At 40.5% G+C, this 27,155-nt stretch overlaps 2 protein-coding genes across 4 annotated transcripts; one reads left to right on the top strand and one right to left on the bottom strand.

Annotated features, from left to right (window-relative positions):
- Positions 1 to 1,034: 1,034 nt before the first annotated feature.
- LOC137107980 (protein ABHD15) lies at positions 1,035 to 3,978 on the top strand. Its single transcript, XM_067492195.1, has 3 exons — positions 1,035 to 2,155; positions 2,710 to 2,939; positions 3,058 to 3,978. Exons 1-3 carry the CDS (start codon positions 1,409 to 1,411, stop codon positions 3,797 to 3,799), a joined length of 1,719 nt encoding a protein of 572 aa, XP_067348296.1. The 5' UTR covers positions 1,035 to 1,408; the 3' UTR covers positions 3,800 to 3,978.
- A 189-nt stretch (positions 3,979 to 4,167) lies between these two features.
- Positions 4,168 to 26,209, bottom strand: taok1b (TAO kinase 1b). 3 transcript variants are annotated; one of them, XM_067492193.1, is made up of 22 exons: positions 20,613 to 24,722; positions 18,633 to 18,665; positions 16,700 to 16,958; positions 16,050 to 16,121; positions 15,368 to 15,469; positions 15,241 to 15,286; positions 15,035 to 15,131; positions 14,827 to 14,940; positions 14,370 to 14,461; positions 13,988 to 14,081; positions 13,676 to 13,757; positions 12,647 to 12,814; positions 12,206 to 12,412; positions 11,747 to 11,881; positions 11,292 to 11,528; positions 11,038 to 11,166; positions 10,640 to 10,723; positions 10,281 to 10,400; positions 9,946 to 10,185; positions 9,640 to 9,852; positions 9,106 to 9,288; positions 4,168 to 8,768 (listed from the first exon to the last, which is right to left on the bottom strand). In XM_067492193.1, the coding sequence occupies exons 3-22, from the start codon at positions 16,829 to 16,831 to the stop codon at positions 8,268 to 8,270; spliced, it is 3,048 nt and encodes a 1,015-aa protein (XP_067348294.1). In that variant the 5' UTR covers positions 16,832 to 16,958; positions 18,633 to 18,665; positions 20,613 to 24,722; the 3' UTR covers positions 4,168 to 8,267. The 3 variants fall into 3 exon arrangements, with proteins under 3 accessions (XP_067348294.1, XP_067348293.1, XP_067348295.1); XM_067492192.1 differs by lacking the exons at positions 18,633 to 18,665; positions 20,613 to 24,722 and adding an exon at positions 25,521 to 26,209; XM_067492194.1 differs by lacking the exon at positions 18,633 to 18,665.
- Positions 26,210 to 27,155: the final 946 nt, after the last annotated feature.

The following is a 27,155-nucleotide window of genomic DNA, read 5'->3' as shown; positions in this document are numbered from 1 at the left end:
CAGACAGAAGAGAATTCAATTCAATTTAAAAAATAAAGTCAACAATGAAAAGCTTCAGTAAGCTAGAATTGACTGCTTTGATTTTTACAGAAATGTGGTTTTCTTCCTCAGCTGAAGAGTTACCATTTTAAGGACAGTCAAACGCATGACAACGTAGTTTGTGTCTGCATCTCCCGGAGTTGCAGCCTGAATGGTCAGGGTGACATCAACACCAGAGGTGGTGTTTAGAGGTGCTGTGATGTTCACTGTACCATTGCCGCTGCCTCCCGTTTCCGGGTTAAACTGGATGGGAAAGATTAACAGTGCGGTTCCTGGTACTAAGACACTGTTCGATCTAAAAAAAAATGAAAGACAACAGAAAACAGTATCAGTTGTTTAGTTAGACTAGCTGGCTAGAGGTTTCCTCATTGGCACTGATCATCAACAAGGAGAGCAATATTTAAGCTTGACATATTTAAAAAAAGAATTACACACTTTCAAAGCAGAGTAATCCAAGCATTCAGTCCCAACATAAACAGTCGAGCTTTTACTCGGAAACGGCCAAATTAATTTTTCACATCAGTTTTTGCACTACCGTAGCTAGTGTATATTAGACCTTAGCCTTGTCATGCTAGAGGCCAACATAGAAATACTAACAGCACAGGAATGCTAGTGAGTCCAGCGGCCTTCGAGTTACCACCGCCACTCTTTCCATGATTAAATCAGTTACTTCTTCTTCAGTTCTTTGAATATTTGAAGCCTTTGTTGACAGAGGAAAGATGACAGGGATGGTGAATGAAAGGGATAGAGGGTGCTGTCTTCTGATATCACATTACACATCGTTCACTTTGCAATGTGAACAATGTTGATAAAGCAATTTAATTGTACAGTACTCATCTGTAGTTAGGTTTTTTAAATGTTACCCCATTTAAAAAAGCGTCTCAGATGTGAGGATTTATTTATTTAAAAAAATCTAAACATTTTGATTTTAACTTGAACTAATTTAATATATCGCAAAAGAAACGATGTAGGAAGAAATGACCTACATGGAACAAGGTCAACAACTATAGTCACATTAAGATTATCGGGACGGATTTCTGTGGCCTGTGTTTGCACAGTTTCTATCTGAGCTTGTACTTGCAGTAAATGATTTACGTAGAGAGGAGACAGGGCAAGAGTAGGAGGAGCAGGAGTTAAAGTTGACAACCATTTTACAGAAAACAGTCATTACTCTTTTTCTTTTCTTTGTGTTGAAGACTTTTCTCTGCTTTTATTAAGAAAGTGGGGAAAAGAGGTCACTATTATTTATTATTATTATTACAACAACTTTGTAAAAATAGGGGCGTCAGCGGTCACTGAGGAAAACAAGCGAAACCTATCACAGAAAGTATTGGATTGTATGTTAAACTACAATCTCTTCTAACCACCAATGGCATCGTTTGTATGGGATGCTTTCTTAGGTTTGCTCCCATTCTTGTTACTTTGCCTGTTGTGTCTGATTTTCCGCTGCCCCTCAGTCCAGCGCTGGACGAGGTTTGCTGTCAAGGCTGCAGGCTGGAAACTTTGGGTCATTATTTGCCTGAACCTCAAACTGCCACTGTACAGGAATGCAACAACAGGGATCGAGCAGGCCGGATCACAAGAAACAAATATTTTGACTGGGTCAGATCGGACCTCAGATGAACCCAGGCTCATCTGCAAACCCACTGCTCTGGCCAAATATCTGCTCCAGCAATGTGGCTCTCTGGCCAGGCCAAGACTGGCCGTCTGGCCCAGGGGAGACCCCCACCTCCAGACTCTGTCCAGCTTGCTGTGTGGACAAGTCAGACACACATTACAGTTCACTAGAGAAAATCTGTTACTGAGAGATGGGGGAATTGTGGCTCTGGACTGGGCTGTGGGCACAAGACTGGGTGGGGCGAGCAAGTGGAAGAGGTGGGAGGGAAGGAAGGAGCAACAGTCAGAAGGAAAGCCGGGGTGCTTATCCTCGTCACCTCCCATCCTCCTGCTGATCCCTCAGTCCTGGGGAGGGATGACCCCCCACCTTAAGATGCTGTGCTGTCAGGCCCTGCATCAGGGCTTTTACGCTGTGGTGTTTCACCCTCGGGGTACAGCAGGGTGTCCGCTAACTACAGCCCGGCTAACTGAGTTTGGAGACCCAGTTGACCTCGAGCAGGTAGAGCATTATTTATTTTTGAACAGATGGCAGGCATGGACCAATATTTTCCTTATAATGTAATTTTTTTCGAGGAAATTAAACTTCATTTATTCTGCAAAGATTCATAATATTATATGATTGTAATTGTAATGATTTGATGCTTCTCTATCTTTCAATCATTTTAAACTGAAGAGGCTAAACATCTAAACATGTATATTATCATCATCATCACCAGGACCATTTGAAATCAATCACAGCCTGCACAAAATGTAGTTTTATGCAAACATAATTTCTTGGCTCTAATAATGTTATCAGCCATGTTACTAGCTCTGATACTGCACTTGGTTCTGAGATGGGCATGTTTCGCAAATTCACTAGAATGTGACGATGCCAATTTTCACTAAACATTAGTACAACTGAGGCTGATGGGGCAGCACTGTATGATGATAAAACAAGGATTTAGGATTCTTAAATTGCACAACACAGGAGTCGGTAATAATTTCACGGCAATTTGATTGATTTGTTCTTATTTACCTGTGGGTGACCGGGTCTTTGACGTCTTGCACTTTCAGGCAGTGCAGTATATTCACAGCCGCCACCCGTCCTCTATGCTGGTTGCAGTGAGCGAGGGTTCGGGCTCTGGGATTCTTCTTTCCTACTTAGGGGAAAGTGGATCAAGTACATGCCTGACAGCGGCTGCGGCCATCTCACCAGTACTTCTGGGCCAACTGTGGTTTGAAACAGCCATGCCTCCTATTTATCGCTTGGGGGCGCTGTTTCAGCGGAAACTGCTGCTCAGCAGGTAAGAGAAATTGAAGCAAAATTGTAAATTTAGTTCTTGTAGTTGTGGCAGTATTATAAATGTACATGGACACAATCAGGTAATCTACATTTGGTTTTGTACATGGCTCTGATGTAAGATACTCAAGTTCCTTCAAAGCAGTCCTAGATGTGGATCAGGCCCTCACCTGCTCCTCACTCAAAGACTTTGAGGAAACTCTCTTCTGCTCTTCAGCCCAGCTTCAGCAGAGAACTTCCAGGCCTCCAGTGAGCCCCCTCAACTCTGCACTGCGATCAGGATCTCATTCCCTGCGGGGCCTTGCACCCTCAGTGGCCTGGACACTGGGTGAGAGGGCTTACTCAGCCAAGAACTGGGACAGCTACTGGGACAGAAATGAACCACTGAGAGATGCAGATGAGGTGGCGGTCCCAGTGCTCTGCATCTGCAGCCGTGACGACCCTCTCCTCCCACCCGCCTCCACTTTGCCACTTGCCCTTTTCCAGAGCAATCCTTATTTCCTTCTGTTGTTGACAGACAAAGGAGGGCACTGTGGATTCACCCTGGAAGGCCAAAATGAGAAGAAAGAAAGGAGTTCAGGAAACGAGGAGGTGGAGGAAAGTAATTGGAGTCATACTGTAGTTCTGGAGTACTTTAGAGCAGTGGCTGATTTCCTGAAAGGGCAGGAGAGGGGTGTGGCACACTATAACGCTGCACTGGGAGAGTACAGTCAAACTGAACACAAGAACAGGACCAGCAACACGGCCCCTCCTCGAAGGAGGAGAACCAGCGTGATGAAGAGACCAAGACCACAGGTATCTGAGCAGAGTAGTGTCCAAACAGAGGAAGGGAATTTCACATGGCGGAGGTCCTATACACGCTGAGGAGAAGGAGATGGTGGTGGAGAAGATCTGAAAGATTTTTTTTGACTTCGGGCAATGATTGTATTTCTAGATCTGCACATCTGCTGCTACAGCTTATAAGATACTGAAAGAACATTCATTCTAGCAACTGTAAATGGGATTCAATGAAATAAAAGCAGTGGAAAGCTGTTGGAAACAAATAGACAGTTTAGTTAGTTAAGTAACAATTTTAAAGTTTGTTTTAAAGTGCAACTTTAAGAAAGGATCGCTACAAAAGAGATGTTATGCAAATTTACTTTTTTAGATGAGCCTTAAAATTATAGTATTGCATCAATTTAACTTTTCTAAAAATACCTGCTCTTCAAACATGAAACACCAAGGGGACAAAAAAATATTAAAATTACTTTATTACAGATGATTCTTTATCCAGTAGCCCTCTTCCAAAAAAAAAAACAAACAAAAAAAAAACAAAAAACAGTAATTACAAGCAATATTACATTTATCCCCTAAACTTTGTTTAATTTTCTTTTATACATTTTAAATCACTGTCATGTAATGAACAGCATCTTTCATCTGCTATGTAACATTCAACTTTTTGCACGATCTATACAATTTAATACAGGTCTCTGCACCAAGGAGAAAAAACAGCAAGATCCACCAAATGACATAAGAGATAAAAGGAATACTGATAAACAGACTGTACAGAGACGTAACCCTGCCTCCCGCCTAATCTCAAACCAAAGGCAGCTGCCCCTCAACACACTGAGGGGGGAAAAAAAACAAAAATCACAGTAGACTCTTTAATCTGGTCAATCACTTGTGCAATCAGTGCAACCAATCCAGTTCAGAGTGACCAAGGTCTAGAAGCTAGACTCTGCCCCGACTGCCTCAAAAACCACCTGGGAGTTCCAGTAAACACAAGAGAAGGTCTAAAAATCTGACACTTGTTTGGCCCTCTGCAGAAATCATCTGGGGGAAAAAAAAAATAAGCTTCAAAGTTTTAAAGAAAAAAAAAACTGGGAAAAAAAAGGTTAATAAAAAGGTGCTGGGCACAATGGCATACAGGCTGAGGATAAATGTGGCAACACCACATTCAATGTTTTCAAAACTGGATCAAGAAAACCATTAGAATTATAACTTGGGTGCGGGGTGGTAAGACTTAAAAAAAATGCAAAAATTTAAGATCAGTGTGAAAATGCTTTATGTATAAGTGAGACCAAAAAGAGGATGCTTTATTCATAAATTAGAAATAAAAACCCAAATACTATCCGTGGACCCAGTAACACCTCAGAGGAACCCTTTACAGTTCTCAAATAACAGGTACTTTCACTGTGTGCAATAATTGTAAAACAATTTTCAAGTTGTGGAGTGTAGCCAAATATCTTTGAATTCTGACTTTAGAGACAAATGTTTTTTCTATGTTAATAAAACCTGAATTTTAGGCCTGTGAGTCTTTCAACAGGCATCATGCCAGTAAATCTAGCCAATGCTACGGCAAAGGCTACACCTTACACCTAACTAAATTTCAAATTATGTGCAATAATCACCTTTTTTTTTTTAAGCAAAAAAAGAAAATATTGCCTTTCATTAAAGGCAGTCTGACCTAAATTTATCATTTATGTTATCGTTCACAACATCATATCTGTAACAAGATTCAGAACTTGCAGCTCCAATAAGACAGTGAAAACCCAGCAGCTGTGAAACATGTAAATACCAATGGCCTGTAACCGCATCACATTAATTTGTATTTGATTTGTCAATTAGATTTTAAAATTCAAGATATACAATATTAACAGGTTAACTGTACATTCCACTTCTGAGGGAAAAAAAACAATCACATAATGCATTCTCTGCATTTGACAACAAGACTTCCACTTTTAATCTGTGTTTCTCTATAATCCTTTTTATAGATTAATACTACATATTATATATTTTCTTTTCTTTTCACTTGAAGAGCTCATCTCACATAGATTAGGGAGAAAGTGAAGACCACAGCAGGCTCGGGGAGGAGGGGGTTGGAGGTTTAGGGGAGATCAGTGGTCAGAACATGACACCAGGGATGACACAAAGTGGGGTGTCAGACTGGGGAAGGTGGCAGGGGCATGGCAGCGGAGATCACAGCATCACCACCCATCCACCTACTAAGACACTCAGCACCCACCAACCAGCAGAGGGCCAGTGAAGCTCCTCCTTTCACACACACACACACACGAGACATTTTAGACCACTTTTTCACCCTGTACATGTATTCGTGTTCATCAGCCAAGTGTGCAAAGTGCCAATGTTTACTGGGTAATAATAAAACCTTTTTTATCATACACTACTCACAAAAACTTAAGGATTTTCGACTTTCGGGTGACATTTCTGGAAAACAAAATCATGCTACACTGATTTTATATCATGAATGTAGGGCATTTTGGTAGAAGCATGCAATGGTAATTTATTCGTGCCAATTTATCTGAAGAAAAGCTAATAATAGTGTTGGGTTTGCTGCAAAAAAAAAAAAAATAATAAAAAATGTCAATGTCTTAAAGCTTTTAAATTGTTAGGTGTCTCTTGGTCTCTGGATGTCAAAATGTGAACTGCATGATGAACCGGAACATTTAGTGGTCCGTTCATGGATACTTGTGATCGTTGTGGTTAATCACCTTGTTAGTGAACAGCATGTTATGCAATAAGTACTGAAACGTTGAAAAGTTGGGGGGGACCCTGGTGGCTCAGCGGTAGAGCATTGGGTTGGGATGCAGAAGGCTGCGGGTTCCCACGAGGTGTGGCCCCACCCAGCCATCAAGGGCCACCTTGGTGCTGGACCTGAGCACAGATTAAAATGGGAGGGTTGCGGCAGGAGGGGCTTCCGGCGTAAAAAAAAAACAAACAAAAACAAACAAAAAACAAGCACATGCCAAATCAACGTGCGGATCACATTCTGCTGTGGCAAACCCCTGAAGGGACAAGCTGAAAGCTATAGATCACTGAAACACAGTTTTACATGTGCATTCAAAAGTTTAGAGAAGGTCAAATTAAGTTAAACTGGTAAAGGTTCTAATGTATTTTAGGTCCATTCTGTAATTTCACCCGAAAATCAAATATCCGAACTTTTTGTGAGTAGTGTACTATGTATGCATGTTTGTGTAAATATGTGTGATTAACACTGAGTGTGGCTGAAGGCCTGTGCTGAAATGCAAGTCGCCTAGTCGGGACACCCTGTGGTGAAGCTCTACTTGTTGAGGTAGGCTAACAGGCTTGGTTCAGTACGTTTTTTTTATTTTTATTTTTTTTACTTCATAGTGTGTTACTAAGACAGTGCCAAATTAGTCCAGAAATTACTGCAAACAACTGAGGACTGAACACCAGTTTTGAAACTATTCAAGTAGAATTTAGGCGCTGCTGAAAACCCACCCACGCCATGAGTGCCATCAAAGGCTGCAGTATCCCTCAGACTGGCTGTCCACAGGGCAGAGGCCTGTGGAAACCCAAGAGCTAAACCAAGAAGGCTGAACATACATGAGAAATTCATTTCTCCCATACACGTACATCGAATCGGCCATACAGTACTAAGTAAACTTCCACGGACACCTCTGTCACAATCTCAAATATCTAACAATACTGTATGTTGGCATGGATAGAAAAATCTGACTTAGAATCCTTAGCTTTGGCATCGCTGCAGCCGTCCACAATGACTGCTAATTCACAGGACCATGATCCTGTGTGGCACTGAGGACCGAGTGTGTTTTCTTTTCGACAGGGATAGGTTTCTCAGCTAAACATAACATTCAGTAAAGTTGGATCCATGTGTCTATCAAATACTTTCCATTATTCAATGAGTCACTGCATTGCCACTTTTGTGTCTGAAATAGCTTTCTTTAAATCACCAGTCGTAATTCCGCCAACATTACCCTTTGCCTTCTTCTGCCGCCAACTGCACACGAACACACACCAAAAATCTCATTAAACTTTCTATTTGTACAATGTCTGCAAAACTGCTGAGAATTGTTTAAAGGAATTTGCACAAGGACAAATATTGACTCATTTTAAAAACGTTACACTGAATGCAAACTTCAATATCTGAAAGCATCCGATTTACTCCACCTATGTACAAAACTCTAAACAAACAATTCTTAATAAACTCCAGAATAGATAATATACTACTTTGGCTCTATGGCAACAGAAACATGGCAAATATAAATACATAAAACAGCACTGTAAAAACAGTAAAAATAATATGATTGCACTGCATACTGTACACGACCTTCGGCCATCTTGAATTAGTCTTAAGAATTTTGGGTTTCCACAGACTGTTGCTAGCAGTAAACTGATGTAAGAGAACAGTGGTGATGGGAATGGGGCTAAAGTAAACCCAGTCTCAGCACTGTGCAGTGTGTGTCAAGACGTACTGCGGGACAGTACAAGTGCATGTGAAGCATGTGTTGTGCATGCATGTTGTGTTATGTGTCTTTGTGTAGTGTGGCGTTTTGTTCTTTTGTGTGTTCTAGGTATAGGACAGGTGGGAGCTGTTAGAGATTTGAGAGGTGATGCTGGCGCTCCTGCTCATGCCCTGTTCACTCCTCCCCCCTGATGACGTCCTCCTCATAGCCTGTGGGCTGTTTCTAACTCCTCCCATGCCTCCCCCACTCCCCCTCTGACTCCCTCCTCCGGGGTGGTGGAGGCTCCAGGGTGGCGGGCCCCCAGCCAACACAGGGTGACCCCAAGGCTGCTGTGAGGTGGGGCCCCCCTGGTGGTGATGACTATGGTGTCCGCCTCCCCCACCTCCTGCTGGCCAGTGGGATCCTCCCTGAGCCCCCTGGCCTCCTCCACTGCCTCCCCCCCAGCCTCCCTGGGAATCAGGAGCCAGGTTAGTAAGCACCATGTTGCTGAAGCCCAGCCGCATGGACTCTGAGTCAAAAGCCTCAATCTCTCTGGCCTGACGCTCTAGCAGCGAACGGATTCGCTCCAGACGCTCGTTCTGCAGAGCGAGCATTTCCTCCTCAATCTGGGGAGAGAAACACACAATTTGAGTTGAACGGAAATTGTGTGATAAAACCAGCAAAAAACTGTGGTTGTAAGTTTTTTTTTTAAACCAAACACTACAAACAACAAAAACAACAACTTTATTTACACTGCGAAATACAACTAATGATCTATAAAAGTACTATTATCAGGGAAAACAACTTTTAGAAAAACTAAATTAGACAGAACTGTAGAACTAACAACAACAACAATTGTCAACAATTATTAAAAATGTGTTACTTTCCTATATGTTGCCTTTTACTACATCTCCAGTAAATATTAAGACATCCTAACACCTGACAAAGTCCAGGGTCTCTTACTTTCTGCTCCAGCAAAGCCCTCCGCAGAGAAACCCTCTGCTCCAGCTCCCTCCTCTCCTTGTCATGCTGAGCATCTGTTTGCATCTTGATCTTGCTCTGGTATGCATTGAGCAGCTCCAGCTCCTGCTGCAGCTGCATCCTTAGAACCTGACATTCCCCCTCTTGAGCTTCATCCAACCGCAACTAGAGGCAAATAGGTGAAAAAGAAAGGGACACAGAGAGAAAGTTGGTGAGTTTTCTAATCTAAGCCTAATTTTGCTTGTTTTTTTGGATGTCAGTGTAATCCGGCAGATTTTCTAAAGAGATCCATAAAAACAAACAACTTCTTTTCTTAGCTTTGAAACATTTGGCTCAATAAGTCTGAACTTGAAATATTATGATATAGAGATTTTAATAGCAGTGTTGTGGGACCAAGATAGTACAAATACCAAAACATGCCTTTAGCACAGTGTTTAAAAATCTGTTAAGTACAGGAAATTGTGTCGAATGCTTAAATACTTTATGAACCATTAGACCGTCTCTTCTCATACTTACAGCCTGCGTAGAGAGCATCTCATTGATGGAGTGGTCATACTGCTCAGCCAGGATGGCCAGCTTCCTGGTCTGTTCCTCCTTTAGCCTCTTCAGCACGGCCTTGTGGTCAGACTTGGGCGTGGTCTCTAGCAGATGGTTCCTGAGGGCCTTATACTGCCTAGTCTGAGTTTTACAAGTCTCCTGGAACTGCTTCTTAATCTGAAGTTCTTTAGACTGAGAAAGGGAAAGTTAATGACTTTAGTGTTGCATGCATGTAAATGCGGGTGTGGGTCAATTTCAGAACTAACTCTCCACCAGTTCACGTACCTTCAGGCTCTTTGGCTGCTGCCGGACCTCCATGACATGCTTGCGCCTCAGTTCCCTCTCCCTCCTCTTGTTGTATTCCAGCTGATTGGTAAGCTCTGTCTGGTGCTGTGTCCGGATCAGCTCTGCTCGTGCCTTCTGGATCGTCCCCAGGTGCCTGAACTCCAGCTCTTGCATTGACTCATGATGCCTGAGCAACATGGCGTGCTCCAGGTCCTTCTGTGTCTGCCGTTTGTTTAGCTCCTAAAAAGAGGAGGAAATGGAGGGGAGAGTAAAAGCTACCAAAAAAAGGTTAAGACTGAGTGGTGGAAGCTTGGTCTTTCTGTCCGTTTATGTACCTCGCGCACCAGATCCTGCTCCACATTGTGTCTGGCAATAAGGATTCTGCGTTTGAACCGCCGACACTCCAGCTCCAAGTATTGCCTTTGTCTCCTCAGCAGGTTGGCCTCCTCCTCTGCCTGAGAAATCACACATTAATATTTCATTAACAATTGCACAATACTAAATTAGTGACAATAAGACTCGAGACAACTTTGCAAACACTTTTTAGATAAGCAGGGTCAAAAGTGATGGGTACACAAATGGGAGCCACATTTTCTTAACATTACAGATACTACCAAAATCTAAGCAACACCTCAATTGAGGTAAAAGTGTCATTTTGTCTTAGAAGTGTAGATACTCCCAAACAATTCCTCACCTGGAAGTGCTGAATGTTCTCTTTCTGCTTCGACAGCCATTCCTGCTTCTCTTTCTTAGGAGTGGACTGGTTTTCACTCAGTTCCTGTCATAGGGGTGGCATTTAGATTTATTTGAGTGTGTCAGGGCATTGTCATGACTAAGGTTCATGTAAAATCAGTTTTTTACTTTACTTATCACTGAGCATTGGCATTTTTAATGAAAAACAAAAACGGGCTCTCAGTCTGTGCTGGTCACATCCCTGATGTTAATGATTATGTTAACTAAAACTGAAGTAATGATGAAAACTTCGAAGAATTTTCTGGAATAACCATGACTTTGATGACTGAGAATGAAAAATTAAGCCATGGACGAAATTAATGGGTTGTAGTAGAGATGTGATTGGTTTAAGTGTGTTACCTCTTTGAGCTGCTCCTTGCGTAGTTTATACTCCCTCTTCTGGGACTCCAGGAAGCTGCTGAGCTCCTTCTTCTGCTGCACCTGGATGTGCTGCTGGAACTTCTTCTCATCATTGGCAAACGTCTTCAGCTAAACCAAACACAAAAATACTTAAATACACTTGTTTCAGTTGTAAGAATATATTGTGGAAACAGTGTATTAACACTTTCAATTCATATTTTTTGTGGCCTCTCTTCAGTCATTTGTCAACATACATCTTTCTCTAGAGCCCCCTGGTGTTTTTTGAGCAGCTTCTCCATTTCTTGGGTAAAGTTGTTTCTCTGGCTCTCCAGCTCTTTGTCCAGCCTCAGCCTGTGCTCATCCATCTCCCCCTTCAGCTTGTTCTCCAGTGCCATCAGGTGCTTTTGATGTTGCCGTCTCATGCGTTTGTATCCTGACATTTGCTCCCGTAGCTCAGAATCCTGCTCATGTTCCTGCATCTCACGCGTCACCTGCAAGATGCAGACAAAGGAGACTCCAATTACAATTGAGGCAGTGTAGAAATCTGATTTGTGTTTGTATTAGGTCCTGTATGTGTGTGCAGCACTTCTATTGCTATAATACAAAGTACAAAATATCTGGCTCTCTTTCCATTATAGCTACTAATGAATACAACAACAATTTCTGAGATAGGTAGGTTATAGTTATTGAGATTGGGATGTGGTCTCACAAGTGATGCTGTGCGTATGGTGGCAAAGTGCTCTCTGTTGCGGTAGTGCTTCCTTGGGGCCTGAGCTGGCGTTGGCTGTGGCTCAGAGGGTTGACTACTGGCTGCCTGATCCACAGAGAGACTCTCTTCTTCCTCCTGAAGACAAGTCAGAAGCATTAAAACATGATCTTGTTATGATAATTAGCAGTACAGACTCACTGATAAAGACAAAAGAGAATCATGAAGTAATGCACACAAGTGCTAAAGAAACATCACTGCATTTAAGTGCTCTGTATACACTAGCTCTGAAATTGTGTGTCAAATTGCACTAAGAAATTTCTTTGGTAAAGCAGTTCAAAGAGAAACTGTTTAGGAAAAAAATGGGTGACTCAATATGTGTTTATTTTATATGTAAAAATCAATGATGAAAATACAACATACTTCCATTAATTAAGTACTTGTCTGTGTCACTTTACCCACCGGTTTGAGGTGTATGACAGAGCTGTTGGACATGACTGTGTGGTCTCCGTCCATCAGATCCAGCTCACTGCGGCTGTCCTGGGCCGCTTCATTCAGACTGTTGACAGAGCTGCTCTGCGAGCTGGCACTGATGGACATACTGGGGATGGACTGATTACTGCCGACACTGTTCACTGTTCCTGTCCGACCTCCACCTGGCTCCAGCTCCTGGGGACAGAGCAGCAAGGGCAGAAAGAGAGAAAGGCAGAGAAAGAGAAGGAACACAAGAAAGACAGACCGACATGCATACAAACCAATGCATGCTTGATTATTTTCTATTCATGACAGAAATCCATGGAGGAGCCAAATATATTTTTGTAATCAAAAAACCCACAATACAACCTTGTTGTATTCCAGCACAGTAATATTAGTTAGATTTTAAACATAGAAATATCCACACACCTCATCTCCATCATGTGCTTCTGCTGTGGGACCATTGTGGGCCTCCTGAAGGAGGATCTTCTTCATCTTGCGGTACTGCAGGTTGTCCAGCTCTCGCACTGCATCCTTGGTCCTCTGAATAAGATCCATCAGCACCGAATCTGGACGGTCACGCTGCAAAAACGCATGCTGGAAGGAAGGTTTTCAGGAAGAAGATGACAGCAATACAAGAAGAGATGGAACAGGGAAACGAGAAGAATAATAAAATAGTCATTTATTTTTAATAGACAGGTTTCTGTATGATCTTCAAAAGCAAACAAACACTTGACACTGCAGACCCCTGGATTTATGCACTGAAAATGCATAAATGCATGCCAGTTAGGTAAAGATCCAGGGAGCACTGGGCTCCAGGTAATATACATTTCACCATCATCTGTAAATGCAAATAAAATTGCTTGCACGTCCGCTGTCTGAAGCATAGAATATATTAAGAGGAAAATGAATCACTGGAGGTCTCTGAATATATTTATGCAGATAATGACAAAGTGACAAAGATGTGAGAAGAATATGAGACTAGAACTCAGTCTGACTTATATAATAATAACAAAAAGAATATCTGTTAAATCCAGTTTAAGCTGTACAAGTAGGTAGTTTTGAAACCAAAAAAAAAAAAAAAAAGAATAATGCTGTGTGATGATGTTCTATGCTCCAAGGACAACTTCCATTAGCAGTAGTGAGTCCATTAGTGGGCTAAGTGACAGCTGCTTAGTGACTTAACAATGGATGCAGAAGTCACATATCTTCAGCAATTACATTTGTGTTCTTTAAGCAAAACCAAGCTCTGTGTGTGTGTGTGTGTGTGTGTGTGTGTGTGTGTGTGCGTGTATCCGGAAGTGAGGGATTAGTGACTCAAAATAGAAGCTTATGGGGGACACAACAGAGTGCAACATCAGAGAGGTTTATCGCCAGAGGGCTTCAATCTCCCAACTTAACACACTGACCCTGCTCCACTTCTGCACAGTAACAAACAGTGTGTGTGTATGCACTTACGCCTAGCATGTCATCAGAGTGTGGTCTGTCCTGGGGAATTTTCTGAAGGCAAGAATCAATAAAGTTTCTAAAATAATCCGACCTGTAAAGATGACAAGGTAGAGAGTCAAAACAAGACAGATCCTATACACCAACTTAGAACAACAACGCCTATTCCAAAAACATGTTTTTGCTGTAATACAGATTGAACAGCATTTTCTGACATTCAAAGTGGTTTTAAATACCTTATTTTTAAACAACTTTAAACTGTACAATGCCCAAGGTTTAACCCCTCATTACTGTGACTATGTGGAGACATGTGTGGCACCTCACCATTCACTAGATTGCAGTGTGGGGCTCTCATTCTGTGCTATGTGGTATAAGGCACTCATTGCATTCATGTTAAACAAGGGAGGCTTCCTCTCCGCTGGAACACAAAAGACAGTGGTCAGTATCTAGTGTTTATTACCAAATTAAGGGTTTATTCACATACAAGTATGTCATCTTACTCAAGCACTACATGTGTAGTCAACAAAAAGAAGTAATAGTTCATCTGGTCTTTAGAACAGATCGCAGGCCTGTATGGTTAATAACATTTAGATCACAGAAGTGTGTTTTTTTTATATTTGTACCAATCATTTCATTGAAAATAATCTCTGTACGTTTCCATTAGATTTTAATATATAGTATACAATACATATTTAGAGCTACCTACCTAACTCGATACAAGTGATCCCCAAGGACCACACATCCACTTTCCCATCATACTGGCCCTCATCCATAGCCAGAATCACCTCCGGGGCCATCCTTAATAAAGTGGAAAAGAAAGATAAAGTGAGGGTGGGAAATGAACATGAAGTGTGTCCATTTTACAATAATTATCTAAACTATTGTTTAGAATTAAATGCTTGTGTTTTTTATGACTCATGTAAGTACTTGCCCTCTCAAACTACAATATTCGAATACATCAGTTGTGGGGAAGCTCATTACAAATAGAGGCTGATAAATTCTACAGTCAAATTAATGTAATTCATCCAAGCTTCAAAAAAAGAAAACTTCCAAGAGACTATTTCTAAAGTAATTTAAAGAGTAGTCACATATAGACATTTGGTCATCTCAACAATGAGTACATGCACCAAAAAATACTTTACATTTTTTCAGCTTTCACTTACCAATACGGTGTGCCCACAAAGGAGTTGGCAGGTGAGGCAATGGAGGCAGAACCAAAGTCTGCAAGTTTGACCTGCCCCGGCTCAGTCAGCAGGATGTTACCTGCCTTTACATCCCTGAGAGAAAGAGAAGCATATACGTGGGTCAGAGCACAGAGATCTGAGAGAGTTGTTTGGAACCTACTCCTCCCACAAAAAGAAAATTCCTCACCTGTGGATCATATTGTGCGAATGAAGGTAGGCCAGCCCCTGCAGAGCACCATGTGTAATGGCAGCAATCTCTACTTCTTGCAGAGGTTTTTTATGAACTAAAAAGGAGAAGAAACATTTTGAGAAGGAATTGACATCAGCAATTTAGTAATCTTAGAGCTCTTATGAAAAAATGAAAATAAGTAAAAAATAAAAACACCCACTCACCTTCTAGCAGATCAGAGGCTGAGCCGAGACAGTACTCCATAACCAGCTAAAAAGTACATACTGTTTTTCACATTTACTGCAGAATAAGATCATCTTTGCATTATCTGCATGTAAACCGCTGACTTACCCATGCTGTGTGCTCACGGAGGTAACAGCCTTTGTATTCTATACTGTTGGGGTGTCGGATCCTCTGGAGAAACTTCACCTCTTTTATTATGTCCTGCCATTTCTGTGGGGCAAGAAGAAACTATCTTCAAGTTTCTTCTGGGGACACATTTCCTGAGTTTATGCACTAGAGGTGACTTGTGTACAGAAGATTGCCTTTCACTGCAAATAAGGCTAAAGTGGTTCTCCACAGATTACATGTAATCTGATTATAGCTAATCTGAAATCATGAGCAGGGTACGCAGTTTCTAGGATGACAACACTGTACAAAAAGTGACCTTGTTGCCACTTGAAAGAGAATTTTGAATTGCAATGATACTAGACTTGTGCTGACTGCCAATCAAATTACCTATTTGAATAAAGAAACAGCAATGCTTAAAAACTAAAAAACAAAAACAGTTAATCACAAGTGCATCGTGCAACCTGACGCAACTCTGTAAATGCCTACAACTACCTCTTGATTCTTGGTTGTGTGTGCAGCAATTTTGATTCTCTACATTGATACTGTTAGGCAAAAGGGATCTGCACATGAGCACAAGAATCAGTTAGTGGTGAATTCATTGATTTAAAAAAAAATAAAATAAAAATGTTGGGAAATGCTTATGGTCAGGGACTGAACAATTAAATAATCAATCTTGTCTCACCTCATTAGACTGTTTGCCACTGTAGGACATCTTTTTAATTGCCACCACCTCATTTGTGCGCACATCCCGTGCCTGAGAAACAAAATGTCCATTGTCAGTATACATTTCAACAATAACATGCAGGGCAACCAATTCTGTGCACATTTCTCTTAACAAGAATTTTTTTAAGGCCTCTGCTATTTTTCAAATGATGTTGCACACAGTGTTCAGGATCAGAAAGTCAGAGTGAGTCACATCACTCTCCTGGACCTTAGTGCTATTAAAGCACATCAAGGTCTGGTAAAAATAACTTTGTGCAAATGTTCTGTGTTCTTTACTGACGATGACTTTTTATAATTATGAGATGAACTCTTGCACACTTTCCTTTTGTTTTTTTATAAGCTATACTTCAGATGGTTACTTTAAGTAATAGAAATATGCCAGCTAATCAAATACAGGGCCAGGTGGATCACAAAACAAACTTCAATTCCACCATAGGAGTATGTTTTTAGAATCTGCATTTACTTAAAAGTTGACTTCAACAAGTTGAATATACAGTTTTGCATTATTTGACCAAATGTATCCATCAGCATTAGCTATATTTTCGGTCCAAAGATTAGTTTAACTGCATTTCTCATTAGTGTGAGTAACTGAAGATGTTGTTGCCGTACAAAGTAGACTGCGCCAAAGCTGCCATGCCCAATCTCTCGGAGGTCTGAGAAAAGCTTCTCTGGATCTTCTTTAAAGAAAAGCTCAGCCACCTCTGGGTCCTTCAGGCTCCCTGCCCTTACAGAGGAGGGCATCCTGATTAATGTAGTCCCTTACCACCCACGAAAAGGGGATGGGACTATCTGGGTGCTGAGCTACGCCAAAGCAGCTGAAGATTCATCTGCAGTAATAGATGGGTCTAAGGAACCAGCACATCGGCCCCTAGGTGGTCAGAGGGATGAGGGGAAGCAGAGACAAAGAGAGACAGGAGAGTTAGCAAGGACAAGATAAAACACCCAGACTTCACACACTATGACAGTTCAGATACCTGTGAGTAAAATCAATGACCAGACTTTGAAACGAGAAAGAAATCTTAGCAACTTTGATTTTGGACAACAAATCCAAACGTAGATCTCTCATTTCACTAATGTCACATTTGATCAAACTCTGCTCTTCAGCACATCTCAAAAAGGAGCACTCCAAAAGGAAAATAAAAAAAATAAATAAAATAAACTGTTGATACATGGCTTTAGCAAGTCTTTCAAAAATGAACAGATAGCAAGGCTGCATAGATGCAGAATAAACTTAGGCAGACAGTTTTTGCTAATGTGAAAGATTTGGCAACATCTAAAATGTTTCTGCAGAAAGGGCAGAAGCTCTTTGCATATTCTAAAACACTATGATTTTAGCCAATGGTCACCCCTGCTTGTGCTGACACCAATACAATCTACCAGATGCAGAGTCATCACATGTTTATCAGTTCAGAATGCTTCAGCAATTATTGCAACTCTTTAAACTGCTGCAATGACTGGCCAACAAAAGTATCCAAGCTCAAGGATTGATTTCACGTCCGCTGTTGTGAGGTGGACGACACCAATGAAAGGGAAGCCGCATCAGATGATCAATTAAGAAGACCTGCAATCATTTTTTTCTGTGTATTCTAAACTGGGTGCATCAATTGTGCTTGTCAATTAATTTAACATATGTAATTATTACTGTGGATTTGTTTTTATTTACATTTTTGAATATGCATGTTTTAACTTTATACTGAAGTTCCTACTGTATGATTGTGTGTGAGCGAAGTTCATCAGTGGTTCATCAAGTTCTGGTGGCTAAAAATGTGTTGAGATGTCTTCAATTGTATTTTCTCATAATATTTTGTAAAAACACAAAGAACATTTGAAGTTATTTGGCAAGGCCGTCAGCTACAAAACCACAGGGTCAGTGGTTCGAATCCTAGTCCTTCCAAGTGTCCATGAGCAAGACACTGACCTCTACAACTCTGCTACTACCCTCTCCAACTCTGTGAACAACCTGGGGTTCAAAGTTCGACCTTCACCTGTCATTTGAAACACATGTCCAAAACTTCTGTAAAATGTAATTTTTTTATCTCAGAGACATAGCCAAACTCCGCCTCTCCCTCTGCGACACTGAAAGGCTTGTCCACGCCTTTGTCTCCTCTAGGGTGGACTACTGCGGAGATTGGGATCTCTGGCAAGTGCCTTCAAAAGCTCCAATACATTGAAAACAGTGTTGCCAGGATCCTTAAGAGGGTGCGGAAACATGAGCACATCACTCCTGAACCTGAGGGCACCACAGACTGTGAAGTGTTTAAAAAAAAAAAAAGCAGTTAAAGACACCAATTCTGCTTTGTTGTTGTTTGGCAACCAGTGGTACAGGAAACAGCACACAAACAGAGGAAGAACAGATACCACTAAATATCAGCAAGTTTGGCAAATCTCATGCAGTCAACCACAGAAATGAAACTTAAAAAAGCCCCCTGAGTTCTACAACAGAACAATTATTCAAAGCATAACTGAAAATCAACTATACTGCAAAAAAGATATGGGCAGTTCCTGAAACATCAGTTTAACAGTCCCTTTACTTGAACCTTACTGAAACTCTGCAGGTAGATCCTCAACATGCTGGCTACAATAATAAACAATAAAATATATCAGCAGTAATCTGCACAAAGGGGATGTGAAACATCTTAAGAATGAAGAATAAATAAATTAAAAATGTACTAATTTCCAATTTGCAAGGGTGCCAAAAATCTCTCAAACTATTTCTTATCACAACTCCTCTATATTTCTTGAATTAATGAAATATAAAGCTATTAAGTAAAATAAATGAATAAATATATAATTAAATAAAAATAGAGGAGAGGAAGGGAGGAAAGCAAACCTGACTTCCCTGTTGGTGTAATTCACAGATTGATGCAAATACTAAGTGATACAAGGATTTATGATTTGTTTTTTCAAACATTTGTTATATAAAAATATCAGGATTGTGTTCTGACACACTAGTCATAAAGGATACAACAGAAACTTTAAAAACTAATTTCAATAGATCAGTCATCAATTTAAAAAAAGGCACTTAAAATTTACAAATACAAACAAAATACAAATTTCATATAAATATACTCTGGTTCAATGCTGCTGACTTAATATTTGAGGCCCATTTTTATATCGGTTCGTTATGGCTTTATGTTACACACAACATAAATGCTCTGTTGTTTGTAATATACAGAGTTTGACCATTCATGTCCAAAAGCTGATTATCAGTCTCAGGATCTCACAATATGGCCAATCCATAAAAAAAAATAAAAAACACACACAAACAGGGGTTACACGTTAACAGAGTAAAGAGAATATACAAAGCACTGTAATTAAGAAAGGTATAACTTAGAAGACCACCTGCAACACGCCGCCTTAAAATAAATACACATTTAACCACCACTCAATGGGTTAGCTGTTAATTTCTTGCTTTGAGTTGGGGTCGGCACTGGCAGCAACACAAACCTAGCCAGCTAGATTTATCATGACAACTTGGCAGCCTGCTGCACTAAAAACCACAATGCTGGCTGAACATCACAAGGTCTATCCTGCTGAAAAAGCTGCCCAGCTCACAGAAGGGAAACAATAACTAATAAGAGTAAAAAAGAGACCTAAAAAAAAAAACCCAATGTCTTAGTGAAAATAAGTTAGAAACTGCTCCTTTGGTAACAAAATTTAAAAACACAAATCATAAATCCATTGTTTTTATGCCGAGTTCCTGTAGCACGATCAGATTATTCGATTTAGAACTGTAATGTAGATTTATTGGCTGCTAAAGGTTAACAGCTGCACAACTCATGAAACAACACAGCACATTACAACTAAGAAATAGTAAGGTGTAGCTAACTTACTATTCCTATAATGACGCAACCTTACTCTACAAAGATTACTGTGTGGAAAATATTCCATAAAATATTTAAACTGAACACTGCTCAGAGCAATGAACATTGTTTCAGTGTTAGGCAATACATTAGAACAATTCTGAGTAAGGGTTGCAACCTGAAATGGACATTAACATTTCTCAGAGATTGATGTCCACTACTTCACAGTTCTACAATAATAGACTGGAAAAACCATTACTATCAAAATACACCATGAGCCCAAGCTAAAAATTACACAGTAAATACAGAGAAATCAGTGTTTTAAGGAAAACTAAATTAAAAAAATAGAACATGAGAATTTGTTCAATCTGTCAGAGGCTAGACATCAGTGACAGGTCTATTTACCTTTATAAAGCATATGCACACGTTAAACCCTGTAAAAGTTACTAGTGCTTAATTTCCCCAACAATAAAAGTTAAACTAGACTTGGACTGTTCGTACATTTTTAGATTTGATAATATCGGACGTATGAATAAAAATAGAAGAAAAAAAAATATCATAATTTTCCCAACAAACACATGGAATGACACAGAGCACCAAACACTAAGTCACAAGATTGCATCTGGAAGAGATGAACTTAACTGCAAGACGTTCATGCACGTGCATTATTACAAAGGACAGTGTGTTCAAGAAATCCACCAAAAGTTGTTTTGCTTTACCGTTTGAGAAAGAGGATCCTCTTGCTGTATTATGTGAATTGATTTTCTTTGCACTGTGAAATCACCAAGAAGCCTAATGAAGAGACAACTGATACACAAAGCTTGGGGGAAGAGAGAGAAAGAGTGAGAGGGAGTGAGAGCGAGAGCGAGAATCAAATACTTTATTGATCCACTTAGTGAAAGTCTTAGCTGTACTGCACAGGGTCAGCTACAGAGAAGAAACCCTGGAGCACACTGTACATCTTTTGTTTGTATTTAGATAAAGCAGCAACAAAGGCGGAGCAAAATAAAAAAAAGAATATCAGAATAATGATTAAAACCCTGCCTGAGAGATCCATCCAACACAAGTCCTCTACATTTCTGGATTTTATTCTAGCCAAGCTACATAACACTCATCTATAACAACAAGCCACATGAACATTGTGTACCACTATTGGTATCAAGTCTTTTTTCCAGCATTTTTGTCACAGTTACCGTCAACTTCCTTTGAAAGGTTGCATCAGAACATTTCTTGATTAGAAGAGGTCACTCAATTTCTATGGAAAATGCTTAGTGGCACATACTTAAAAAAAACAAACAAACAAAATAAGCAGCTTCATAATTGTTGATGCTGGCCAGAAAAAATACCCAAATGCTTCTCTAATAATACGCACACAGGAGCAGTGGAGGATATTGTAAGAGTACAGTTCTTGATTCTTGGCATTTTACTGTCACAGCTAAGGAAAACATAGTGTGTCAGAAGATGCTGAAGGCAGCAAGAAAGTATGCAGGAATATATCAGGTGAGTTTTGAAATGCTTCTTTAGAGTACAGACAATGAGACCACTGTGGTTGCACACAAGCTGACACGTTGGTAGTGACACTGCTCTCGTACCAATCAGTACTTTGCAATGTTTCTCGTGTCACCTTTTGGTATCACCCCAGCTTGCTTGAAACCTTGATGGAGACAATACCAAAAAAAAAGTACCATGTACTGTCCACACAGTGGAAAAGTGCTAGAATTAAGATGCACTCAATGACACTGCTATGAGCTACACATGTATGGTACATGTGACTTGAAATTACACCTTCTCAGGGCGTATTGTTTTTAATTGGCATGTCCCAGACTTCTGGTTTGGCTGCATCTGTTAATATGGGACAAATTGCACAGCATTGTAGGGTCATGGGGTTCGGGTGTACAGGGACTTTACTGTTGTTACAGGGCTATTGGAAGTCAGTCAGTTTGATTGTATATGCACGCATGCACACGCACACACACACACACACCACAAAAGAAAACATATGCTACAGACTTTCAAAATGTCCTTCAGCTAGATGCTAAATAATTCAAAGTAGAAATGCACTGAGCTTACACGTATTATTCAATCAGTCTACGTGGAAAACTTATAAGTCTCTTAAACGTTATCGTCGTAATATTACTAAAATGTTCACAAGCTGAAAAGAACATCTCCACCACCGTTTCAGAAACCGAATTCTCGTATAAATATAAAAATAAAAAAGTGCTCTGGTAACGGATATGAGTTTGAATCAGTTAACACACTGAGTTTGTGCATTGGAGTTGATAATTTGAGAACAGGTTGATATATCCTTACTTCGATGATCTGCCACATGCCCAGTAAAAACAACACTGCAACATCATAGCTGTTTGTTTAGAGAAAATGTTAATTACACGACCTACATTTGCACTGTTGCTCAAATGGCTTACACACTACATTTCTATTCCCCGAGATGGAGAGTGGTTCATGCTCTCGTTTTCCAGACTGATTACAGATTGTGGCTTTCACTGAGTGGAGCAAGTGAAAGCTCTCTAGCTATGCAATGTCATCAGCAACACATCCCAATTGGTAGTGCTACAGAGATGATAGTGACAGAAGAGAGTAATGAAGTGACCAAACATTAAGAGGATTTGATCCATCCCATTTCACTCAGAGCTCCATTTACACTTTTCCTGTTGGAATAAAAGTCAAACATATCAATTTTTGATACTGGCAAAAAAAAAAAACAAGACAATTAGGCACCCAAAGTCATCTCAAAGTTGTAGTTTAATAACTTGGACAGCTACATTTTAAGATGTAAGGTTAGGGCCTCAGTGTAAATCATTTAGTCCATTTACCAACTTTGAATTAATCTAAATAAATGTACATTTACTATCATGACTGATTATATTATGTGCATACAAGTCAGTTCCTCGTTATTAATATTTTTTCACCAACAAATAATAATATTCAAGAAGCATATATTTATCAATTGTGCAGCATGTTCCTCTAACCCCACCTAAAAAAAAAAAAACAAAATTAATAAAAAGATGGGCCTAACTTTTCTCCTGTTCTCTGCGCTCTCATTCTTACTCATCAAATACGCGAGAACTTTGAGAAGCTCTTTAGGAATTCCTGTCAATATGCAGCATTTTTAAAGCTAAAATGGCTGAGTTGTAGTAGTAAGTAAATGACTTCTGTGTCTCGGGCCGTGATTGCCGCCTAGTGGCATTAGGAACTTTGGAGTCCAATCCCAGAGACCTCTTACAAGAATTGGATAATCTTTACGCCACCATGTATCTAGGTATTATAATCCGTGCGTATTCCTAGCATGGCTGCTTGTATATATTTGGCAACAAGGCAACATTTCAGGAAGTGAGGATGAGAGACAGTAAATATGGGACTGGCTTTAACTCACTGACTAGCTAACTCCAACTAGCCTCACAACACCCACTGTTGATTACATGGCTCATGTGTGTTTAATCAGACACAGGAAGATGCTGGTTGCTGTAGAATGTTAACAGTGTTGCACAGCTTGTCTCAATTGTCAATAAGCCAAAACAAAGCAAACGCCAGAGATAACCATTAATATAGATCTCACTCGGTTTTCAGAAAAATCCATAGTAAATATTAAAAAGTTAAAAACAAGATCTTGTTAATGTTAACAACCGGATCTTAAGAGTTAGGCAGACCATGCAGTCAGTTTTACTTTTGTCTTTGTGAATTATTTTAAAACACCCCTAAACTACAGAAACTTTCACCACTGCCTACCAGGTCTACCAGCATGAGGTTACCGTGGTATTGGGTGCAGTATTGTATTTGGAACATCCCTAACACTCAGTAACGGTAGGTAGAGACAAATTGCACCATGTCCGGCTTTTTAAGAGTATAACAAATCGGATGATAACAGTGCTTTACTTTTTTTTTTTAAAATACCATGACACAGATTTTAATTCTTTGCATCAGCACACATCTGTCTGTTTAACTTGCTAAAAAAACTAGATTAAATCATAAATTGCTTATAGCATTACAATCTCTAACTTAAAAAAGGTTAATATTATGCAATTTATATGAACATCACACATTTGAAATCACTAACACAAAAGCATGGTGGTAATACAGTATTGGACCATTTCGTAGAAACAGCACTGGTTCTGCGGTGGCTGACTGTCACAGATTGACTTGGATCTACATCTTTAGCAAACACTGCAGGCGCTGTTGATGAGTGTAATCTATTTCTCCTGGGATATATTTAAATTCATTATGTGTTGTGCATACATATACACGCACACCATCTCAAAAGCTTCTCCTGCATAACAGCTACTAACCTCTCATCATCACCTAGCTGCAACTCCGTGAAAGCAAAGAAGGGGAGCAGTTCCAGCCAGTGAATGCTCTGTTGTTTTGACAAACACGAAAAGGTGTAAATTAACCATTAAAAAAAAAGGTGTGCAGATCACCACAGGTTACCAAGAACATAGGAAAGAAGGGACAGTCCCTGTGATAATCTGAACAGTTAAGAGAACAAGTTGTACCTGCCTTTCAGTTCTTGCCAATCAGCTGCGTGTAAAGATGGACTTTTCATCAGTGTCTAAAGCAAGCAACAAAGACTGGTGGACTGCACATACTGCAGTGCTTATTTGACGGAGCAAGCATCAAACATGTGTAGGTGTTTGTGTGTATATGTACATCAATTCTGCCAGATCAATTCAACAGAGTAAACCATCTATGTTAGATCAACGATTAGATAAGTAACCAAAAACAAGGCGTTATGTTAGATCCGTGTTCAGATGATCCATTGTGCCATCCATACATAAGCAAAGTCTCAGACAAGCCAAGCAGAAGTGCAGCTTGCCCAGTGATGGCCAGAGTTACGCAATATCAACACCAAAATTCGAGGAATGCGACTCACGTCAGTGCACAAAAACAGCCACCAGCGACCGACGGATTAAGAGCTCTGCTGATCGTTTACACACAGCTGGCACAACGGAACACAATGATGTGTCAGACCGTCTTGGCTTAAGCTGCTTGTAAACAATACCACAACGCGTCCGTGCGACAAGCCTAGACGCAGAGGCTTGAACAATGTCACCTCCCGTTACGGAGCTGGCTAGTAAGACAGCATGTGACTTATAATGTCCTTTGCAGATGAGCAAACTTCCTAAACAGACACCCGAGAAATCATGTTTTCCCAAGCGTAACATTAATGTTACAGCCATAGTGGACAAAAACAAAAACGAGGGAGTGGCACCGCTTGCAACGTTAGTTGCATAAAGCGGATTAGCTAGCTAACATGGATAGCTAACCTTTCTTAGATAAAGCAATCGGTTACCATTATTTAGCTAAAGTTATAGCCCACCTAATGTGAACGTGTCATAAATAAGCTCGTTAGCCCTAAATATTACATGGGCATAATTTGCTTTGGTGTTAACGCTACAGTGGCATTCAAAACAAACACTTTTGGGCAAAGCAAGGAAGACTAAAATGTGCCGATGCGACACACCATACAAATTGTGACAGCAACTTTTGGTTAGCTGGAGATTAGAAAGCAACCTAGCTGATAACCTACGTTGAAAAGAAACCCCAATACAGCGGTGTTTGGGAACGAATATACGCATTAGCTAGCAGCAAGCTAAAGTTAGCGACCAACTCACCTGGTCAATATGAATCCACACAGGTCGAGACGTGAGGTATGAGCAGCGGATGAAACCTGTCGCCCCTGTACACGGCGGAGAAGCGTGACCGCCGCTAAATCACAGACGAGGCAACGCAGTCCAGTCCAGAAAAATCAGTGTGAGTTCGCTAGCTAAGTTAGCAGCGCCAGTTCGCCCATCTAGCTGTAATGTTACAGTTGCTCTACACAAAACTGTCGATCACGCTGACTTTCAATCTGACTAAATTGTTCGCCTTAGTAACAACTGTTTTCGTCATGTGTACTGGCCTCAAGAATCATTTGTATCAACGTGAGCAAATTGACCTGGATAACGCCTGTCAAGCCTTAGCTGTCACCAACTGACAGGCTACTGGCCAACTATCTAGCGGCTAACATTCGGCAGTTGCTAGCAAAGTTTCTCTCCTCGATCGGCAGTTCCCTAAAAATGGCGGCGAGGACAATCGCCTCCCATATACCGTGAAGGAATCACGGAGCAAAGGAATCGCACAACAGAGTCGGAGCGGGCACCCAGTCGGCTTTAGCTAAGACGAGAGCACACGTGTGACTGTGTGGAGCATCTTGTAGTTAAATGCAGTCCAGCTGCGCAGGGTAAATATTGCCCCCCTCCGCCACCACAATCTGGGATTTTGCTGCTGCTCTGCTATCCAGCAACTGCAAGAATGGGTGTGTGTGGTCTGAATAGAGAAAGCTAAACACCCATTGACTATCAACACAACATGAGTCCTGGTCCAATTTATAGAAAGGAATGACCACGTATTGGACACTGTATTTATACCCTTTCAGGTACTGAGCACCTAACCTGATTATCAGGTTCAGTCTTAATCTGGCCTCTACTATAAATAACTAACAGGCAATATTAAAAACTGTATTATTTGATTATCAGATATTATCAAAATGGCAAGAATGGTTCCAGCATTATTTGGCTGTGTAGGGTTACCGCTGCAGTTCATCAGCGCTTGCCCCTTTGATACGAAAGGCACACATATGATGAAAGGTATATTGCATCACAACACCATCATTTAATTTTGTAATAGTAGACAATAACATTACACAATAAAAAAAATAGTGTGAAATGTACAAACAATATGATGGCCCTGACCTGCAATGACATGTTTGGATTTTACTTATATAATAAGAAGTACGAGTTAACAGTAAAGTGCGCAAGCGCAAATCCCAACTGATCAGGCATACGTACATCAAAGAGGGCCTACTATATTTTTTATTATTTTTTCTAAATCATGTCACGGGGATGGAATGTCAGGGAAACATGCAATTGACCATATTTGTAGCACACGCATTCATATATTCACAGCATCACGAGTGTGACATCATATATCAGAGAAGGATTACACATGCAGCTGGGATCTGTGTTGAGGAAATAAGGGATGTATGCAATGTGCATGGAAGCAAAGAGGTTAAAGATGGGCATTCCACAACAGGCTGCAGGCTTAGAAACCAATCCGGTTGCAGAACGGCGCTCAGAGGGCTTTGATTGGTTGCCTGGTAGCCTTGTTGTCATGATGATGGGAAACAGGTCCTGCTTGTGTGGTCTGTATCCAGGCACAGAGGTATACTGAAGCAAAGGATATGGATGAAATTTGTGCAGGGCTACTTT

The sequence above is a fragment of the Channa argus genome, chromosome 22 (genome assembly GCF_033026475.1).
Source record: "Channa argus isolate prfri chromosome 22, Channa argus male v1.0, whole genome shotgun sequence".
NCBI classification, from domain to species: domain Eukaryota; kingdom Metazoa; phylum Chordata; class Actinopteri; order Anabantiformes; family Channidae; genus Channa; species Channa argus.
Note: the sequence above shows the minus strand (reverse complement) of the source record. Positions and strands in the feature narration are given on the sequence as shown.

Excerpts from the sequence above, each read along its gene's own strand:
- LOC137107980 (XM_067492195.1), top strand. The coding sequence starts at position 1,409 with ATGGCATCGTTTGTATGGGATGCTTTCTTAGGTTTGCTCCCATTCTTG. Across the intron at positions 2,156-2,709 it reads ACCCAGTTGACCTCGAGCAG|GCAGTGCAGTATATTCACAG; the intron begins GTAGAGCATTAT and ends TTGCACTTTCAG. Across the intron at positions 2,940-3,057 it reads CGGAAACTGCTGCTCAGCAG|ATACTCAAGTTCCTTCAAAG; the intron begins GTAAGAGAAATT and ends CTCTGATGTAAG.
- taok1b (XM_067492192.1), bottom strand. The coding sequence starts at position 16,831 with ATGCCCTCCTCTGTAAGGGCAGGGAGCCTGAAGGACCCAGAGGTGGCT. Across the intron at positions 10,186-10,280 it reads AGCAGGATCTGGTGCGCGAG|GAGCTAAACAAACGGCAGAC; the intron begins GTACATAAACGG and ends TCCTCTTTTTAG. Across the intron at positions 9,289-9,639 it reads AGATGCTCTCTACGCAGGCT|TTGCGGTTGGATGAAGCTCA; the intron begins GTAAGTATGAGA and ends ATTTGCCTCTAG.